This window comes from Chelonoidis abingdonii, chromosome 10 (assembly GCF_003597395.2).
Source record: "Chelonoidis abingdonii isolate Lonesome George chromosome 10, CheloAbing_2.0, whole genome shotgun sequence".
NCBI classification, from domain to species: Eukaryota; Metazoa; Chordata; order Testudines; family Testudinidae; genus Chelonoidis; species Chelonoidis abingdonii.
Window position 1 is genome coordinate 6,686,903 of NC_133778.1, and position 21,295 is coordinate 6,708,197.

General features: G+C 48.0%; 1 protein-coding gene across 1 annotated transcript in view; it reads left to right on the top strand.

Moving 5' to 3' along the window:
- Positions 1–549: 549 nt before the first annotated feature.
- COL6A1 (collagen type VI alpha 1 chain) overlaps positions 550–21,295 on the top strand; it is a 68,795-nt gene continuing 48,049 nt past the window's right edge. The window contains exons 1-11 of the mRNA XM_032769467.2: positions 550–841; positions 1,858–1,987; positions 7,958–8,158; positions 14,199–14,358; positions 15,341–15,460; positions 15,601–15,621; positions 16,495–16,515; positions 16,616–16,660; positions 17,964–18,017; positions 20,232–20,276; positions 20,416–20,442. Coding sequence (XP_032625358.1) covers positions 733–841; positions 1,858–1,987; positions 7,958–8,158; positions 14,199–14,358; positions 15,341–15,460; positions 15,601–15,621; positions 16,495–16,515; positions 16,616–16,660; positions 17,964–18,017; positions 20,232–20,276; positions 20,416–20,442 — 933 coding nt within the window. The 5' untranslated portion in view covers positions 550–732. The remainder of the gene's footprint in view (positions 842–1,857; positions 1,988–7,957; positions 8,159–14,198; positions 14,359–15,340; positions 15,461–15,600; positions 15,622–16,494; positions 16,516–16,615; positions 16,661–17,963; positions 18,018–20,231; positions 20,277–20,415; positions 20,443–21,295) is intronic.

Sequence of the window (21,295 nt, forward strand, 5' to 3'; positions counted from 1 at the left end):
CTATGGTAACCCTGCCTAAGACGCAGCTTTTTTGAAAATGTGCTGAGGAGAAGCAGCTGCTTCCCCTGCACCCCGCTAGCTACGTTACTGCTGAAGACCCAGGCATACAGTCCTTACACTGACAAAACTCCCCCAGACTTCAATGGAGCTTTGAGTAATGATGTTAGGACTGGCCCAAATGGGGTTATAGATATTAGCACAAGAATGATACCAAAAGTTTTTTAATGGTATGGATTATATCCTTAGGTCTGCAACATGCCCATTCTTCCTTTTAGAATGGCAGCAATGTGGCTATGCCATAAACCATTAGCCAATATAAATACAAGCTATATTGGGGGAGGGGGGATGGCAAAATATTTTGAAATAGAACTACGTTATGTTTTGATGCAGATCAGGATTTTTCTGCAGGCACAACAACAGTTGAAAAGAAGACATGACCCCAAGGCGATGTGTTTCAGCAACTCACTGGTTATGCTAAGGATCAACCGAAATTGACACTCTGAGATCCCTCCCCCTCTGGAGTTGGGCAGCTCCTGCTACTGACATTTCCTCCTCATCTTAACTCCCTCTCCCGTGCCTCCTTCCACAGAAACTCAGGGACAGAGTAGAAAATTAGAAAAAATTCCCAACTAAGATAAAAATTCCTTGCTGCCGTTCCTCGCCTCTGTCTCCTTCAGTTTCTCCCTCCTGTCCTTCCCATAAGTAATAAATGGTAAATCTGAAACTAGCAAGATGAAGTTAGCAAACTTTTTGTTCACTTTCTTGCTTCAAGTCTGTTTTCTATGGAGCGGGGCACTGGCTCAACAGACAGAAATAGTCAACAGAATTGAAACCTTTCAAGGTAAGAATGTCACTTTGTGGTGTATTTTCTTTTCCTTCCCTGTGCGGATAGTTTCCTAGAATGTTAATGGCGAGATCTGCCTTCAGATCTGTATGCCTTGTACTGCTGAACAGATGTCTCGAGTTGTTTATACTGTTGTAACTTAGGTTTGCCTGAACATTTTAAAAAAGGTATATTTCAAATGTCTCTTGATTCCTTACACGTGTATTCAATATCTACCTGCTCCCTTTACCCACCTACACAGTTTATCCTGAAGCAATTTTTTCCCAGTTATCTTCAGCTCTGTCTCATCTTATATGCTATCATTTTTGGTTGGTATTTAGCAAAGAAGGAGACTAAAAACAACTAACATAGAGGATAATATTCTGGAATACTTCACAAATATTTGACGATAATTTTATCAAAATGGGTAAAAAATATTTTCTAGTTCTTTTCCTTTATTTGCAATAATCTCGTCTTTCTGTTGCAAAAAAAATTCCTTTGTCATAGGGATTTTTTAAAAATACTAGTCTTTAAATTGAAAATGTATACAAGATAAAAGGTACCACTACCTCTGGACATTATTTTAAATAGTATCTTTCTGATATTTCATTGTAATGAATTAATTCATCTCTAAATAGATATAGAGCTTAGACGCCTGGGAAAACAATCTCTCATTTTTAAAATCACAATAAATGTAAAGATAAATACCAAGTTTTTTTTTACTGAATATATGTATATTTTCAATTCAGCCTAGCACAAATTCCATGCAAGTGTGAGTGTGTGTACATATTTATAATTCTGAGACACTGAATTATTATTTGCAAGGTGTAAACTTTAACTTAGTGTAAAAAATTAACAGTGTATAGAGATATAGACTGCACATGTACTGTAGAAAATGCATTGGCTGTATCTCTTGAATACACATGCTTCACCATGATGCATGGAAGACCCAATCCACCATGAAATATCTTGTAGCATAACTGGAAGATGCAGTAACACAGTGTTTAAAACCTGCTGTCTCTGTTTTTGAACAGATTGCCCCGTCGATCTGTTTTTCGTTCTGGATACATCAGAAAGTGTTGCTTTAAGGGTAAAGCCATTTGGAGAGTTAGTTGCACAGGTGAAAACATTTACCAACCAGTTCATTGACAAGCTAACAGACAGGTAAATATATTGAAGCTTTTCATTTTTTCTGCACTGCTTATTTTATTTTACTTTTCCACGGGTGTTCACCAGAATAGAAAAAGTGACACCAGTAAGATTGGGACGCTGCTTGGGAATTTGTATTTGTTTTGCATTCAGTCTGTCAGCTGGTGATGACTGTGTGCATAAGAGAAATGTAATGTGTATGGCTACATAACAAATGAAAAGAAAATGTCTGCAGCAAGGAAGAGTTTAATGATTTCATTCTGGGACCATTGGCTGGAGTTGCTAAATTGAGTGTTCTCCTGTCTGTAACGGGAGTTTTCTGCACTTCTCCATCTCCATCTGCAGGTGGCAGTAAAATCCTTCACCAATGCTTAGCGTAGCCCAGGTTTGCTGCCTGTGTGATTTGCTTTAGGTTTTCCTGGGGTGGAGGCCCTTGGTGGGGACGGTAATGTGGCTCTGCTGGCGTGTTTCATGGGCAGAATGATCATCTAGGATCATTTAAAAAACAACAACAGGGCTTAATCTGAGTGGTTGAAGTAATTGAGGCCTGTTCTTCAAATCGAAGCAGGGCCCTGGCCTGTTCTCCGCCTTTGGTTTCACGTGCAGCCGCTTGCACCCTGCAGCCCTTCTGCTGAGTATGTGCAGCACCCTGTGATCGCACACCCTGCGAGGGAAGCGTATGTGCGTGCTGGGCCCTCTCCGCAGGACGGGGCAGCGCTGCCTCCCCAGGAGGTGCAGGGCTTCGGCACAGCACTGTGCACATGCCCAGCAAGGTGTGCAGCCCAGCTCCGCTGGAGTGGGCTGGGGGTGAGCCTGGGCTGGGCAGGCGCGGTCCACCTCCCCCCCACAGCACGTTGCTGGATGGGGCTGGCAGGAGCACCTTGGTAACAGAGCAGCCTGTGGGGCCCATGAAGGAGAATCTTTGTTAAACAGAGGCTTTTTCTAGCACGTTTCCTTGCAAAGCTTTTCCTCGTATCCCACAAACCAGCACAGCCTCTCGCTCTCATGGTGAGGGACACTGCAGCAAGTGGGGAGCTCCCAGGCTGCAGATCTGCTTGCCTCAGCCGTGGCCACTGCTGCAAGCATAACTCCCATCCACCACCAGTGCGTGGAGGGCATGGCACAGCGGCCCCACCCTGCCGCACCCTGGCAGCCTCTCCAGCACTTCTCAAGGGGGTGGAGCACAGGACGGAGGACCCAGATGCTGCAAGCCATGTCTCTTGCCACTGGGGCGTGTCTGCCTAGCCCAAGCCTAAAGTTTGAGGTGCTGGAACTGGGTGGGGGCCTGGTCTCCCACTTGGCCTCTTACTCTGGCCAGCGAGGACCTGTCTTCCTCACCCAACCCACCACGCCAACTTGAGACCTGCTGCAGTCAGGGGAAACCCTGTCACCCCAGAACCAAAGGGGATCTACTCCCCCCCATTCAAATAGCCCTACTTGGGAAAAGACCTGCTGCCCCCTTGCTCAGAAACCCACAAGCCCAGGCTGCCCTGCTGGGGACAGGTCTGTGCCGGGAATTGTTAGAAACTTGTTAGCTCCCATCCCGTTAAACACACATGGTACCTGGCGTGGGCGGACAGTGCTCACGAATAACACGGGCACTCCCTGGGGAGAACAGGACCAGCATGTCCTGACACAGCACTTAGCAGTGGCTCCAGGAAGGGTCGACTGGGACCTAGGACCAGCAAGCCTCAATGAAGTGCTGGGGGTGAGGAATCTGGGTGGGGCGTAGTGGAGGAACTGACGGACTGGAGCAGGGAAGAATATGGACAGGATGGATTGTGGGGGCAGGGAGGAGGTTTTGGGGACAGGGAATGTTACATATGTTAGTGACTGCTGGAAAATATTCAAAGGAGCTCTCAAAGCCGGCGCCCCAAAAGGGGGCCTGAGGGCTGCCACATTGTTCACTCCTTCCCACCTCATCCACAGAGGTCCCCAGCACTGGGGAGAGCGGTTTCCCCTTTATTTTCCCAGCCATCATCCTCTGAAGGTTTGAGAGCCCCAGTTTCCATCCCCATCTCCTTGGCAATCTCCGTACCTAAAGCCATGAGCAGGCTGGTGTCTGTAGCTGTGCTCCCACACCAGCCCACATGCTCAGCTTTCCTCGCATTCCCCTGGGTGGCAGGAGGCTGGTGTAGCATGGAGGGAAGAGGGGCAGGAGAGGCAGTTTGGTTACAGGCTTTGCAAATGGCTTGGCTTGGATACAGGGCTGTCCCTGCAGCCTCCTTGTCCAGCTCATTCTGGTGTAATGACTCTGCCTGATCAAAGGTTTCTCCTATTCTTGAGATGGGAGATCTCTCCTCTAGGTCCTGGAAAGTGAGCCCCCAAACTAAGGGTCCCCACTAAAACATAGGACTGAAGGTCCCCACTAAGATTAACCCTTGAGGCTCTGGTCCTGGGTGTATGGCAGACTGATTTCCTCTCCCACAGTCCGTTCCCAGGGAGCATGAAGATGTTCAGCCAGTTCTGTGCATGACAATGCCCTGGTTAGAGAGAGTCCAGCGGAGGGCAACAAAAATGATTAGGGGGATGGGGCACATGACTTACGAGGAGAGGCTGAGGGAACTGGGATTGTTTAGTCTGCAGAAGAAAAGAATGAGGGGGGGTTGATAGCTGCTTTCAACTACCTGAAAGGGGGTTCCAAAGAGGATGGATCTAGACTGTTCTCAGTGGTAGCAGATGACAGAACAAGGAGAAATGGTCTCAAGTTGCAGTGGGGGAGGTTTAGGTTGGATATTAGGGAAAACTTTTTCACTAGGAGGGTGGTGAAGCACTGGAATGGGTTCCCTAGGGAGGTGGTGGACTCTCCTTCCTTAGAGGTTTTTAAGGCTTGACAAAGCCTTGGTTGGGATGATTTAGTTGAGGTTGGCCCTGCTTTGAGTAGGGGGCTGGACTAGATGACCTCCTGAGGTCTCTTCCAACGCTAGTCTTCTATAATTCCATGGTAGCTATTTGGACTCATTTCTCCCCACACCTGATTGCTCGCTGCACCTCTACTGATCACACACTGCATGGGAATAAAGTATTGTCTCTTTGCTAACCACCTCACCTCCTTTCTTAGCTGCTTCCTTCACTGATTCCTTGCAACCCCCTGTAACCTCTTGGCTCCACTTACTGCTCGCTGGGTCACCTGATTCGCTGCACATCTGTTCAGAAATGATGACCAGCCACCTAGGGCTCTGGCCACACCCCTCTGTCATATCCTAGTGTCTGCTCCTGCCCCCACCCCCCCTCCTTTATCTCTCTATGACCTCCCTCTCCTGGGTCACCACATCTGCCCCCGCACCCTTGTCCCTCCCTCTCAAACCTCACAGCAATCCCCTCCCGCCGCCCTCCACTCCAACTGGAATGCCCACTGGCTCCAACAGACCACTGCTGTCCACAGCTCCATCGTCTCCTGTCTCTGCCCTGGGCCTGGACCACCCGATGCTGCCTGTGCTGCTGCTCGTCTCCTTCCACGCACCCCCTCCTCCCACTTCCAATCTCTCCCCTGCTGCTCCTCCCCACTTCTCCTCCCCCTCCAGACTGCACTCTCCAACTCTTCTCTCCTTTTGCCCACCCAGCTCCCCAGCCTGTAGGGGAGGATGTCTGCCTGGCTGAGAGACTGGGCAGAGGTGCTCAGAGACAGAAGCAGGGTGGCGCATGTGGATGCTGTGGGTGCACCATTCATGGGGGACTAGGATGGGCTTTGTGGTGGGGCAGAGGAAGGGTCCAGGAGCAGGTGGGAAGCTGGCTGGCTGATGCATGAGGGCAGGGGGGCCTGTCCGGAAGATAATGGAGCTTGGCTTAGGATTAGGAGGAGCTGGCATTTAGAAGTAGCAGGGGAGGTGGTTGAGAAGTTTGTCCCTGTGTTGAGGGGGGTTGATGTTCCTCTCTCTTCTCCTCCTAGACTCCCTTCCCCAGCCTTTCACCAGTGTACTGTTTTTGCCATGGCAGCTGGCCCAATGCAGTACACACTGGCAGCAGAACCGCATAGCGAGACCCTAGCCCTTTCTGCATATAAACAACGATACTCTGATTTCCAGTGACCTGGCCTTTTGGTAGTTTCTCAACCAATCTCAGTAACAATGGCATTTGTGTCAATGGGCCAGAACCCCCATCCCTTGTGCTCTGACATAGGCTCTCCCTGGCCACTCCATGTCAGGAGAGCTCTCACTGCATGTGGAAAACCGCCTAGCCCCGAGTTCACTGCTTGACATGACAATTGTGTTGGGACTCTGCTAGGAACTGCTGCCAGGATGCTGGAGAACTGGGGGTTACTTCAGGAGCCAACTTGGCTTCCTGGGTGCCAGAGGATGAGGACTCCTGCATCCTGCCGTGCATACAGCCAGCCAGCGGTGCGCACTGCCAGCCAATGCACCAAATGGCATGGTGGGCCAGGCACTGACACTCTCTGGCAGAGAAGGGGGATTGACCTCGTGGGGGGCAAGGGAAGATGGCCCCTGAAAGAGGGGTTAGCAATAATCAATGCCCAGATAGGGTTTTTCGGGGGAGCGGGTGGAGAGAGGGTGCTAGAGTTACAAAGAGGGAAAATGGAACAAGATGGGGAAACGGGAGAGTGTTAAAACGTGACAGGCCATGTCAACTTCCTGTCTGTGCAACCCCTTCTACTGAGACACACTCCTTGTCAGGCGCAACTGCACCTGTTGCCATAACAAGGGCCAGATGCTTTATGATCGCAGCATTCCCCCCTCTCCACATATTCACACACAACCCCCTATCTTCATACCCTTGCATCTACTCTACCCTCTATTCATACACATTCAAATGCACCCTATCTTCACACCCCCTATCCACATACCTATGTATCTTCACAGCCATACGTCTACACCCCTCTGTTCACACACAGTTACATGCACCCGTGACATCATACCTATGCATTTACGCCCATTTGCACAGAGAATTTTCTTTTCATTTAGAATTGATACATGAGACACATTCAGCCTTAAAAACGTGCATAAGGAACTGATTCTACGCATGGGTTTATTCACAGATTATGAAGTCAAACGGTACCATTGTGACCATCTAGACATAGGACTTCCCTGAATTAGTTCCTGTTTGAACAACAGCAAATCTCAGAAAAATCTCCAACCCTGATTTTAAAATCTCCAGTGATGGAGAGTGCAGCACATCTGTGGGTAAATTGCTGCAATGATTAATTATCCTCACTGTTAAAAATTTACACCATGAAAGCCTCCACCTTCAACTTCTAGCCATTGGACCTTGTTGTATCTTTGGCTATATCTACACTACCTGCCGGGTCGGTGGGTAGCGATTGATCCAGCGGGTATGATTGATCATGTCTAGTCTAGATGAAATAAATTGACTCCCAAGCGCTCTCCCATTGACTCCTGTGCTCCAGCGCCGCGAGAGTCGACGAGGGAGCGGCTCAGTCGACTCATCGTAGTGAAGACACCATGGAGAGTAGGTCTAAGTACGTCGACTTCAGCTACATTATTCAGGTAGCTGAAGTTGCGTAACTTAGATCGATCCCCTCCCCCCCGCCAGTGTAGACCAAGCCTTAGCCTGCTAGATTGAAGAGACTTCTCTTTTCAAACTTCTATTCGCCACGTTGATACTTATGGACTGTGATAAAGTCACTCTTAGTTTTCTCTTTACGCTAAACAGGTGAGCTCCTGGAGTGTCACCATACAACATGTTTTCCAGTCTTTTAATCTTTCATCTCCCCACATTGCACAAGAGACAGACCTGAAGGAAAGACCTAGAGAGGCAGGGCTCTGACTGAGGCAGAGGCTGCACTATTACCAGGAATGTTGTTTGTAAGTCAGTACGATGCTGAAGTCAGGGCAATATTTAGGTAGATCTGAGAGAGCAGAAGGTCTGTACAGGGCCACTCCGCTGCAAGAGAGACAAAGCCAGAGATGTGTGGGGACGGGGAGGGGGCCATGGCGGCAGTGAGGGGAGAGTACTGCAGGGGTGGAGGAAGCAGATACTGAAGGTGGGTGTCCCTGTTTGTCTCTCCAGGTATTATCGGTGTGATCGGAACTTGGTGTGGAACGCCGGAGCTCTGCATTACAGTGATGAGGTCGTGCTGATTAAAGGGCTCGACCGAATGCCCGCTGGACGAGATGACTTAAAGAGCAGAGTGTCTGCTGTGGACTACATCGGGAAAGGCACCTATACAGACTGCGCCATCAAGAGAGGGATTGAGGAGCTGCTCATCCGGTGAGTGAGAACAATGCCTCCCACACGGGGTCCAAGGAGCACAGAGGAGAGGGAAGGAGGTGGGCTGGGAGAAGCCTTCTCCTCGTTCTGGGACAGTCATTTTCTGCTGCCGGTTGGCACAGCAGAGCTTGGCAGCTCTGAGCCATGCTGGCACTTTGAAATGTTCTGGAGAGGTGCTATGGTCTGACTTCACCACCTCCACCAGGCGCTTCCCCCTTTGCTTCTCTGGGCTCTTTGTTTGTGTTTATCCCCAAAACATTCTGTGAGACCACTGGTGATCCTCAGCCAGTAGAAATCTCATCAGCACTCTGACAATGGACTCCCACTAAGGATCTGCCCCCCCCCATTACATTTAGCTGCACCTCAGCCTGGCTCCACTGCTTTGAGCGTAATTTAGTAACTGCATCCACAGTGGACACAATTAGGTGGCTGTAGTTCTAGATGGGTGTAATTACAGGTGCAATTAATTGTGCCTGCAGTTAATCATGTGGAAAAATTGTACCTCTGATATTGACTAGAGTCTCTTTTTGCAAATGTTCATAAGAACAGCCACACTGGGTCAGACCAATGGTCCATCTAGCCCAGTATCCTGTCTTCTGACAGGGGCCAATGCCAGGTGCTGCAGAGGGAATGAACAGGACAGGTAATCATCATGTGATCCATCCCCTGTCGCCCATTTCTAGCTTCTGTCAATTAGAGCTTTAGGGACACTCTGAACATCCATTTGTGTCCCTAACCATCTTGGCTAATCCTCCATCAACTTTTCTAATTCTTTTTTTTGGACCCAATAGTATGGCTACCCAAATGTAGCCATAAAGTGTGGCAAAGCTTGTCACACAGGGCACACCTCTCTGAATACTGACTAGAGAGTGAATGGACACTTCATCCTGAATGGAGCCTGAAATATGTGTTCACTACTCATGCTAAACAATATGTTCCACTTTGTGTGTAGCTGTGACACTCTGAGTACCTCTCCCAGACCCTCTGGAGAGCTCTGTGTCAGCTCGAAAGCTTGTTTCTCTCACAAACAGGAGGTGGTCCAGTAACCTTGTCTCTCTAAGGAGCTCTCAGCATTTTAGACAGAGGATTCCATCTCTGTATGGGACATGCCTCTTCTTGTTATATTACAGTAGCTCCCAGGGCCTCAGTTGGGATCCATTGCACTAGGTACCCTACAGAAAGACACAGGGTCTTCCCTAGACAGCTTGCAATCCAAGGCTCCGGGCATAGAAAGGGATCTGCACAAGGTGCAAAGTTCGATTTGTACAGACTCACTTGTAAGTTTGGAGCCTAGATCAAGAAAAGACCCAAGAGAGGTTAAGAAGCAATAGGAGGGGAGGGAAGTCTGTTCTAATAAGAATATGCAGTTCTATAGTCCAATAGAGTGCACAGCCTGAGTCTACAAAATTAATCTAAACCAACTGAATTTACATTTACCTTACAAATGTCTATTTTTATGTTTTAAAAGTTCTCCATTTCTGTGTTTAATTATTTTTATTGAAAAAAACCCTAAATTTGAAGTGAACTGAAAAGTTGAACTAAATTTCCCCAGTTCCTCTCTCCCACTTTTTGAGCTTTTTTGTAGTCCCAGGAGACGCTGGTAGGACAGAGAACGGCAGGGTGAGGGGACATAGAACAATTACAGAGCAAGTCAGTGATTAAAAAATCCAGATTTCAGTAGGTACCACAAGGAAAGCTGGGCAAATAACGGATTTTTCAGTTTGTGGGCAATCCCCCAAAAAGAATTTGCTTCAAGCAGAACCTAAAATGAAATTTTTAAAAAATGTGAAGTGAATTGAAAAGTTGAAAAAAAAATGTTGGGGTCAAACAAAATGTGTCATTTCTACATAAACCATTGTAGAAGATTTTTGATTGTTTTTAATAAACTAAAGGTAATTTGGAAAAGAAAAGTTATTTTAAACTGAAAAATCAAAATGTTTTGGGGGTTTTTTTAAATTAATTTTGGGGGGGAGGGGGAGTTCAACCAAAATAATTAGGAGAAATCTACACGAATTCGCTCAACCTTTTAATGTCACTGAATCTGCATTTTGGGCCAAAAAGATTTCTCCTAGCACGAGTCCGATGTCTGTGCTGATGAGTTTCTTGTTGCTGGGAAAGCAGCACAGCTCAGTGCTAAAGTTTGCAGCATAGTTGCTCTGTTGTGGAAGTAAACTGAGATGAATATCTGCTAGTTTTCTCTATTCACATACTGGATTCTTGAGCTAATGGGAAAGGAACCTTCCCTCATGTGGCTCATGGAGGCACCAACCCCTTTAACCAGCTCACATGGGTCATGATCAAAATTGTGACACTTGGGTCTCATTGTCTAAGGAGACTGAATCTGCGCCAGTCTTAAGAGCACTGTTTAGTGACATGATCTTCAATTGTACGTAGCTTTATATGATGGGAGCAGGCCAGCAGTTCAGAAAACTGCATCTCAGAATGAGAGTGTCAGAATTGCTCCAGTGACCCAGACCAGCTGTCCCACTTTGCCCAGGGCACAATCAGGACAGGTGAGGATGAACAAGAGTCAGTTTTTGAGACCCAGAGCTTCCTCACCCTCAGAAGAGAATTAGAAAGGGGACATTCCCATAGTAGCAGCAGGTGGGGGAAGATATCACTGATTGCCATGGTAAAGACCTAGGACACTGCAAGTCTGGCAGTGTAAACCCAGAGATGACAAAAGTATATTTTGTAGCGACATTGATGTTAAAGAAGCCATCTCTCTGAATCGATGAGCCGCCAATGTGATATGGCCATTAAAAAAACTAATGTGGTTTTAGGATGCATCAGGCGAGGTATTTCCAGCAAAGATAAGGAGGTGTTAGTACCGTTATACAAGGCACTGGTGAGACCTCACCTGGAATGCTGTGTGCAGTTCTGATCTCCCATGTTTAAGAAGGATGAATTCGAATGAATAGGTGCGCACGGCACTAGATGATCCGGGAATTGCGAAAACCTGTCTAGGAGGAGACTCAAAGGCTTGGCTTGTTTGCCCAACCAAGACGTTGAGGGGGATATTGATTGCTTCTTTATAGTATGTTAGAGGTAAATTAGGAGAGGAGAGGAACTTATTTAAGCTTAGTACCAATGTGACACAAGACAATGGATTAACTGGACCTAGGGAGTTTAGATCGAAATTAGATGGAGGGGGTCTACATTGAGATGAAGTTCTGGACACCTTGAAGGGAGTATGGGGGCAACGCTATTGGCTTTAGACTAAGCTTGGTCGTTATGGCGGGAATGTATGAAATTATGTTAGTGGTATGATGAGATGCCTAATTTTTGGCATTGATCTTTGATTATCAGCCGGTAAGTATCCCAGTGGTCTGTGTGGGGTTCTTTGGGATGGGAATGAGTTGCTACAGGATTCTTTCCTGGGTGCTGGCTGGTGATTTGCCAATGTCCGGGTTTGCTGACACATTTGGGTTGGGAGGAATTTCTCCGGCAGATTGCAGAGGACCTGGAGGTTTTTTGCCTTCCTCTGAGAGTGGCAGTGGGTCATTGCTGGAGGATTCTCTGCGCTTGAAGGCTCTTCCACCCAAATTGAGCTTCAATAATTCAGACATAGGTTAGGGGTATGTTATAGAAGTGGATGGGTAGGATTCTGTGGCCTGCTTTGTGCAGGAGGTCAAACTAGATGATCATAATGGTCCCTCTGACCTTAAAGTCTATGAGTCCATGAGAGACGGCAGAGAGAATGTTGTCCTTGGCTCTTGGATGAAGCGATTTGCTGCCACCCACTTTCCTGTAATTGGCAGCCTTTCCACAGAGGACTTGACTTGAATCTGAATGGAGAGCAAGTCAAAGGTGGTCGTCATGTGAGACTGTTAACAATACTGGCAGAGCTAATTGTGAGAAATAGCATTGTGCAGAACCCAGGTGTAATGCAGGAATCTCACTGCTGATCCTTTATGGATAGCCCAGGCAATGCTCTGTCACAAATAGAAAGTTGAGGAGGTGTTTGGGGAGGCTCTGGCAACTGGCAAAAGCAATGTGCAGTGCAGAAGTGAAGTCTTCAGTGTTCTTTTTGTAAAAAAAATGTATATATGGAGATATACCTATCTCCTACAACTGGAAGGGACCCTGAGGGTCATTGAGTCCAGCCCCCTGCCTTCACTAGCAAGACCAAGTACTGGTTTTTGCCCCAGGTCCCTAAATGGCCCCCTCAAGGAGTGAACTCACAACCCTGGGTTTAGCAGGCCAATGGTCAAGCCACTGAGCTATCCTTCCCCCTGTCCATTGGACATAGTGACCGGATAAAACTGTTGTGTTTAGAGATCCACTCCAAGCCTCATCCCGCTGAGGCACTGGGGGACACTGCACATCACTTTGATGTTCAGAAACAGTCAAATAAAATGTGAGGTCATTAGATAGCTGGGGAAGGTGCTATGCTGGAGCTGGCTGGGGGTACAACAGCTCTACCAACAGTGAGGACGTGGGGATGGAAGAGCTGAGTCAGATATCCTGGCTGGGGCACCCCAGCAAAAGCACAGTTTCTTAAGAGCTAGGCGGGAAGCAGAGGAGCCATTTTCCAGCAACACCCACCAACCAGGTCTCAGGCTTCCAGTAACAGAATTGGTGCGTCTCATGGGAATTGTCTAAGGGGAAGCCAAAGTGGAGCAGGAAGCTAGTGAATCCCCCCGGTTACCAGTGAATCAGGTTTAGATTAGGGATGTGCTGTTTGTAATAGGTGAAGTCAGAGCTTCCTAGTTCTGTATGCTTCTTAGCATGCCGTTTAACCCGTCTTGTCACTCAGGCCTGAGATCTTCATTCCCGTAGACGATAACCAGAAGCAACACTGCTTGTGTTGTGACGAGGAAAGCTCAGTATTATGTCACAGAACCTAATGGACGCCCTTACTCCATGTGTGAGTGCACACAGCTTAATGCCCAGGTGCTTAGCTTCAGCTGGAGTGTTGCCTTTCTCCACCAGGCTGACAAAAGCCATCCTGGTACTTTTGACACTTGACTTGAAACTGCAAATGTGGGTTACTGCACTCCCCAGTAAAAGGCTTTGTGTTCTCTGCAGCGATGCGGAATTGCCATGCACTCTCTCCAACCCACCCTCCCTTCCAGATTGCTTCCAAAGTTAGCTGATCAGCTTGGCCTGGGATTGCAAGCACTCCACTCACCTTTCTCCTCTGTGTCCATTCACTGGAAGTGTTTCCTTTTGGAAGTCAAGCTCCTGTCTACACAGATGTTACCTGTGGATCTGAGTTTAGCGATACCGTACTGTGTAGATAGATAGTCTGGGGTTTAAATTATGAGCATTGTGTTTCTTTTTGAAATGCAGCGTATGTACACTCTTTGTAAATAATCATTAATAATGTTTATCTTGCTGCTTCTGCTTCCTGCTGCTGAGTGACACGAAAAGGGAAAGATCTGGCTCAGGGTGTCGTTGGTTTAATAATTCGAGTTCTCTGTATAGAAATATCCTTATACGTAGCATTAAACCATCGCTCAAGGAAACCTAATTTCATTCCAAATATCCTTTTATTACAGTCATGTCACAGGATAAGTAAGGTTCAGGTTAAAGCCATAAAACAACCCTACAAATTGCGACAAACTCTTAGCCCAACCCCCACCTCACACTTACTGTTAGTACAGGTTGTTGGTGAGGGCGGGGGCTGATCCCTGTGTTACTGGAAGTTCATCACTTGGAATTCAAGACTTCACAGGAGTCCAATCTATGTTCTAATTTAAAGACATCCATGTTAAATGCTGATAAATTATTATTGTCCTAAAAATGAGGCAAAAAATTTCTCAAGAAAAGAGAACTGCAGAAAAACCCTGAACTGCTCTCCCTGAGTGTCACTATCAGTGTAATCAGGCTGAGATGCCAAGTGTTTGAACTCTGGCCTTTTCGAGTGCTGCATACCTGCAGACCGTTAATCTTTCCGTCGCGAGTGCAGCAACGTCCCCCAAACAGACATTGCCGTAATGCTGTGAAACACGGCGAGCGTCGGTAGTGTCAGCATAGACGCGGGGGTACTCAGCAAAGCTACCCATTTCCAGCTAACCAGTTTGAATTGTTACAGCGGCTCCCATCAGAAGGAGAACAAATACCTGATTGTGGTGACAGACGGACACCCCTTGGAAGGGTACAAAGAGCCATGTGGAGGACTGGAAGATGCTGCCAATGAAGCAAAGCATCTGGGGATCAAAGTGTTCTCCATTGCCATTTCTCCTGACCATCTGGTATGAATTGCTCAAATGTGGCCCTTGTTATAGCCTGGGTATTTCATAATTGGAGTGGAAAGGAATGAAACTAGAAACAGGATATTACTGAGTGGATTCAATTAATCCTCTCTTTGATGCAGAGGGTCCCATGACCTACAGTAATTCCAGGATGGGCAGCCAATGAGTATGGAGTTTGAAGCTTGGGGAAAAAAAATTACAATTAGAAATAAAGTACCAGCGGAGCTATGCCAGTTGATACCAGATGAGAATCTGGTCCAATGCCTGTAATTAACACAGTTGGTCCCCAAATAAATTCCTAGATCTGACACCCACATCTTAACTCTGGGGAAACTTGGATTCAACTCCATAGTTAAATATTATGATTGATCCTATCTCTACATTCAGCTGAGCAACAGCGTCAGAACCCAGCAGGTCCAGACACTGAGATGAAATTGAGGTATGACACTTTCTGAAACCATGCTATGCAAGATGGCAGTGTATGCCAGCTGGGCAAGAGAGACGCAGACACAATGCCCAACCCCAACGACTTTTAGCATGCTATGCTTGAGCCAACCTAGTGCGAGTCTGTCTCCCCATGCTGGGAGGCTCATTCCTGACTGCAGTGTAGATATACCCAAAAAGATTTAAAGCATGTTTGTCTGATGGGTCCTCCTAAAAATAGGAGGAGGTTCACGGCCCAGGGAAAAGTTCAGCTGGCTTCCTGAATGCCGAGAACATGGCACTGCCTCTCTAATTTCTCAACCACTTCCCCAAGTACTATCTCAAGGCTGGATAATACTGTCCTGATGATTCCCAGGACACTGATTTCTTTGCATGGGCAGGCCACTTCTAGAATGTAACTTACAAGGCTAGCACATGCAGGGATGCCATCAAGTCATGTTAGTTGAGTTAATCATGGATGGAAGGGTACTTAGGAGGTATTAGAGCTCCTGATCACCTTTGAGTCCAACCTTGCTCCTTTGTTGTTGTTTTACCCCAGGAACCAAGGCTGAGTGTTATTGCCACGGACAACAACTATCGTCGCAACTTCACAGCAACCAGCCTTGTACAGTCTCCGGTAGATACTGAGAGTACAATAGAAACCATCATAGATATGATTGTGAGTATTCCCTTGCTCTTCCCCGCCATTGCTCCTGGCCCCATGTCTCTCCTGTCTATCCCAGCCCACTGCCATGGGGTATTTGGCCACGCTGGTCTAAAGGAGCTCATCAAATGTTTGTATTGTGTTTGCTATTTCAGAAAAAGAATGTGGAACAAATGGTGAGTCTTGCGTTCTCCGGGCTTTTCACTTGTACAGCAGGGGCCACTCCCCTCTCCATCTGAACGTGTTCCCTTCCTAGCCCCCTCTCCCTCACTGTCTGAGCCAAGCTGGCCCTCCTGTGAGCCACGCCGAAAGGCAGCACTTGTTTTCGCTTCATCCTACACAGCAGTGAGCCCAGAGCGAGGGCCATTGGGCTACCTCCGTCTGTAGCCCAGAGGCAGTAAAGGAATGCAGTGTGACTCCTCCCCTCCAGGCAGTAGGGAACAAACTATACCAGGCCTGGAGAGCCACCCCTGAGCCTTTTCTGCTCTCCAGGCCCCCCAGGGGTATGCAGAGCTTTTGCGGCTGAGTGGACGTGCCTTGAAATCTCCTGCCTATGCACAGTTCAGCTCTAGGGAGAGGATGCACATGTAGCCCCTCTTACTCCTGCTGGCCAAAAGCACAGGATGCCCTCTCTTAGCATTTGTTGCTAGCTGCTAGCAAGTACCCAGTGGGGTGAAGCCTGGCCAGGCACCCAGATGTATGTTGCTGTGCCCCATAGGGTCCAGTGAGTGCAGCTGAGCATAGTGGGGGGAGAGACTTTCGGGTTTCTTATTATCACATCTGAATAACCTGGCCTCCCTGTACAGGGAGAGTGGCTCGCCTGCAGACTGTGACACGCCAGGTCTCTTCTTGACCTCATAACAGCGTAAGTCGCCGTCGGGTGCCACCTGTCTGAACACCTACAGTCTGATCCAGCTCGCCCCTTCCTGGGTTTATGGCAGTTTGTGGTGGGACTGCGATAATTCAGTTTCAATTTCTGCCCAGGTTAACTGTGGTAGCCCAGCCCCTCCATGTCTCTAACACTGTGCTTTCTTCTTCTATCTGAACAGTGCTGCTCCTTTGAGTGTCAGGTGAGTGGGGCGCTACCAGCCCTCCCTTAGCTCGCATTGAGTACATCTTTCTGCATGTCTGTGCATGTGTCCCTGCTCTAATCATTCACATTTTTTGCAGCCTTCTAGAGGGCCTCTGGGACCACCTGGGGATCCAGGCTATGAGGTTAGTAAATAAACGCACCCAGCAACTGCCCTGCCATGGGAGTGAGGCTGAGATGGGGTACACCGGAGCAGAAATGCCACTGGACAGGGATACTCATGGCATAATCACCATCTGTCTCCATGTGGTTTGTGCTGTAGCCTGCGGCCTTCCAGACCAAGGCTGCCTGAGTCAAGAAAATATAGATGAAGGATCTAAGCAGAGAACAGTAATTGTGGCTTTAACTCCATGCCCCTTTGTTAGACCACCCTCCCCCTAGAATCACTGCTGTCTGAGAGCTTACAAGCCAGCCCTCTTTCAGCCCTACAACACAGCTGCATCCTCCAGACAAGAAGAGCTGGGATCCTACCCAGATGCTGTTTGTGCTCCCAAATGCCAGTGGTGGGCCATGCCAGGCCACTCCTCTCCTTGGAGCTGGCACAGGAGTCCTGTGACATCCCTGTCACTCCCCAGGGTCAGCAGGCAGCACTGCTTCTGGGACACCACCCCAGCAAGGCTCCCAGCAGTAGGAAGTAGAAGAGGGGGACAGTATGAACTGAACCAAGAAGGACATGTGTTGGGATCACCGCTGTGCTTTCCTGAGCTTTAGGAGAGCCAAGATGGGGATGACCTTCAAGTGAACACCAGTCAGTCCATTGTGGCAAGCCCTGTGTTCCCTGGGCTTCCTGGAGCTGCAGAGGCCCTGTGACTCCTGCAGCCACACCATCTCACAAGGTGTTCCCCTTCCACGCGATCACTTAGCTGACATCACTGGTTTCTACTTCAAAGGAGCGGGCGTCAGACTTACCGACCAGTCATTGCCAGGATCCCGTTCCATTGCCTGCGGGAATGTCAGCGCCTTGTTTGCTTTCCTCCAATCTCCCTCTAGGCTGGAGTGGGAGATGACATATGAGATTGGGAAATAAGGAGCCAGTCATGGGAAGAATGGGAGCAAAATCCTTTGAGCCCATTGGCTACATTTTCCAATTTGCTCAGTGGACCGCCCTGCTCTCTCTCATTAGCTCTAGAGATGTAGCGAGCTGGCCTGCCAGAGGTGTTGCCGTTTATGAATCAGGAATCTCCTTGCTGGTGAGCACCTTGTCACAGACCCAAAGCAAATGAAGTCATTTGGTCCTAGACAATAAGTGTGGACACACATCCGGCTGATCGGAAACATTAAGCTAATGACAGTGAGCATGGCTGGGGCCACTTGTTCTTGGGAGAGAGTCACTCCAGGGAGTTATGCTGGGGATGAAATTGTATCACTTGATAAAGCTACATATAAACAGAGATTGTGTCCTACACTGATAAATATTCTGTGTTTCAGGGTGAAAGAGGAAAGCCAGGTCTTCCCGGTGAGAAAGGAGCTGCTGGAGAGCCAGTAAGTAGGGAAAGACACATGGGGCTTTGATGGGGGAGATTGCACCGGAGGCTATGCTTTGACCCTTAATGGCTCGTGTGAAACACTCTGGAGCTCCTGGGACAGCACTCTTTTGTGGAGTGGGTCTGTATGCTCACCTCCTTCTGGGCTAACTCCATTGTAGGATGGTGCTGCATGCTCACCTTGTTCTGGGCTAACTACATCGTGGGATGGTGCTAAGCAGTCACCTTATTCTGGGCTTGCTTGTTGCATTCCAAGAAGATGTTGGAAGGTGTAATGTTCTGTTTCAGTGTGTCAGGTTCAGTGATGTTCACACCGGCGTGCTGTGGCACAGGCCTTGTTCGCATGGGTCATGGGGCAATATGTTGCTGGGTTTCCAGTCAACTGTAGTTCTGACCAATAAGTTTGTCAGATTATCACGTAGCTCTGCCCAACAAGGGATGAGCTAACATGTTTACAGTGCTAGCTGTCGATGGTCCAACAGTGCAGGAAATATGGTGCTCTAAACTCCAGGTAATAAACAGGATGTACCCTATTACATGAGAATGTCCAGTCTGCTAGATCATACTTTCCCTTATTGTGACCCATCTGGAATTTTTCTCCTCCTTGCCCCGCCTCCTACTTCTCTTGGGGACCAAGATTAAGGGGTCTGAGGAAATAAAACCTCTGCAGCAGCTGTCCAATAGGCCACTCATAGCTGTGACTCTCTGCACAGAGCCAGGCTGCTGGAACGTCCTGGCCACAGTTTCTAGCATTGTTAGGGAGTAAGGACAGCCCTGTGCTCGGCCAACCAGGAAGCAAACCAAAGTAGCCAAATAAATAGAACAGATGGATTGGTAATGACAGGCCTTCCCACGGCCAGTGGGTCAATCAAGAAAGCCCAAGGTGGTGAGGAGTCTGAATCCCTGACAGGCTCGAGTCTGAGGAGAGATGATGCAGCGTTTCAGCAGTAGCTGGCCTGGAGATTGCCTTCACTTCAGCTTCTCTTCAGAGTCGGAGGGGTTCCATAGGCAGGTCTAAGTTTGGTTCCCACGCTAGTCACACAGGAGCAGTTCAGTGCAGAGGGAAAGGGTATCTGGTAGTGACATTTGATTGGTTACAACAGAATAGTAGAGCGGCCAATGAGAGCTCCCTCCCTGCCCCCACTCCCAGTCAGGGCCACAGTGTTTCTGTGGGACACCATGGCAATGGCATTGAGAGTGATGACAACGGTCTAAGGATGATTCAGATGAGAAGCCCTTCTTCTCCTCACTGCAAACCTGTAGCCACCAAGCCTCTGAGTGCCAAACCCAAAATAACCATTTTTCCTACAGGGTATTTCTCTGACTCACCCATCCCATGGATGCCCGCCTCACTTTGGCTCTGGTGTGCTTTCCCACTATAGACAAGGCAGTGTTACAGGGAGGTGTTTAATCTGCTAACAGGAGGAGGAAAACATCATTTTCCCTCCTCCCCGTTTTATTAGGTACATTTATTTTTGTAGGTGCATTTCTCCCACACGCATCAGTGCACAGTTAGCTTGTGTGTTTTCAGCTTGGAAAACATGTGACTATGTATTTTCTTCTTTGTAGTTTTTTTCCTAGACTTAACTTTCATCCCAAAAGACACCTCTTGCAGTTCTCTGTTTCCCTAGCCCTGGAAAGGACCAGATTTTCAGATATTCATTTTGAGAGCTTTAAGGGGATGAGTGCTTCCTTATCTTCCCAAGGAAGCAATTAAGTTTCCTTTAACTTCCTGAAGTGGTTAGATGCTTGCAACATAAATGTTACTGAGTACTTTCTGTGTATTGGTATGTGAAGAGGAATCGCTTTGTATGACTCACTGGCAAAGTTTGGATTTGAAACCCAGCAGCAAAATTTGCACTGAAATACCCAGCGTAGATTTGTCAGAAATCAATCATTTTGTCTTCACTTTCCTTTGTATTTGTTGATAAGATTGGAGCCCAGGTGTAGGGAAGTGGGTGTTATGCAGATGATGAAAAGTCCAGCTCAGTTGAATGAAGTTCTGAAGTGGACTGAGAAATTTCAGGAACATGATTTTTGTCATGTGGATTTTTGTTGAATTTGTGTTAAAACCTAGAAATCCATCATAAATAGAGAGAATTTGAATACCATCTTCCCCTTATATATACATAGTATGCTGCTCAACAGGAGGGGTTGTGGTTAGCGATTTCCTGCTATAGAGATTCTAATGTGTTGTGGTTTTGTACTCTAGGGCAAGCAAGGTGACCTGGGACCCATTGGCTACCAGGGGATGAAGGTATGTATAATTTCCTTTGCAGTCTATTGGAGGGTGATTAGGACTAGTAGCCTCGTCATGGCATCTTAGAGCGGTGTTATGTGTTATGATGAACACTTCATTGTCTCAGTTTAATTGTTGTCTGTCTTTTGTTGTTTAGGGAGAAAAAGGCACTCGAGGAGAAAAGGTGAGTGTGGCATGCAGTGTGTAGTCAGTGGCCTTCATCAACCCTGCAGGTTTGCTAATTTCCCCATACAGTCTCCTGTGACAACCTCCCCCTTTGGCAGCATGACTAGGCTTTCTCCTGGAGACTGTAACGTGACCTCCTCCACTGCCACTGCCAACACTGTGTCCGGGGGGATCCATCAACTACGTTTATCTACTTCTGTGCTCCTTTGTCAGCTTAGTGACTCTATGGTTGCTTCTCCCTCACACACAACACACACTGCTATGGGTGATTGGTTTCCCCTCATGACACTTGTGCCAGAAGAGCTTACCTCAGGGGAGTAAAGAGAAGCAGGTTTTTCCTAGGCTCATCAGGACTCTGACCCTGGCTGATTCAGCCCCAGTGGGGTCTGCATCTCCAAACATTGGCAAGTTGAGTGCGGGAGGTCCAGTACGACAACACAGCTGTGCATGTTGTCCTCACATTTCTGCACGGCAAGGCCAAAGGGACAGGCCCTTTAGGATCCTCCACTCTGGAGACAGGAGGGACTGGGGCTCAGGGAAATGTAGTCCAGACTGATGATCCTTTCCATGAACTTTCAAGCCCAGCATGCTGGTGTTTGCCCACCTGCCAGGTCTGCGCTCTTCTCCAGTGCCCTGCTAGGAGCAGCATGTTATCCAAGCGGTTGAGACAAAGACAAAGTGCTATGGATGGTCATTGGAATATGTACCAGAGTGAAGTGTTATCTCGAAACACCAGTTACCCGCTGGTGTGAATTTGTCCAGGGGAGGGAGGAAAGCCCTGCCTCCTTTACTAGAGAAGAGGCAGGCCACTTCGAAGGGAAGCTTGCATCCTGTGTCTCCCATCCTTCCTG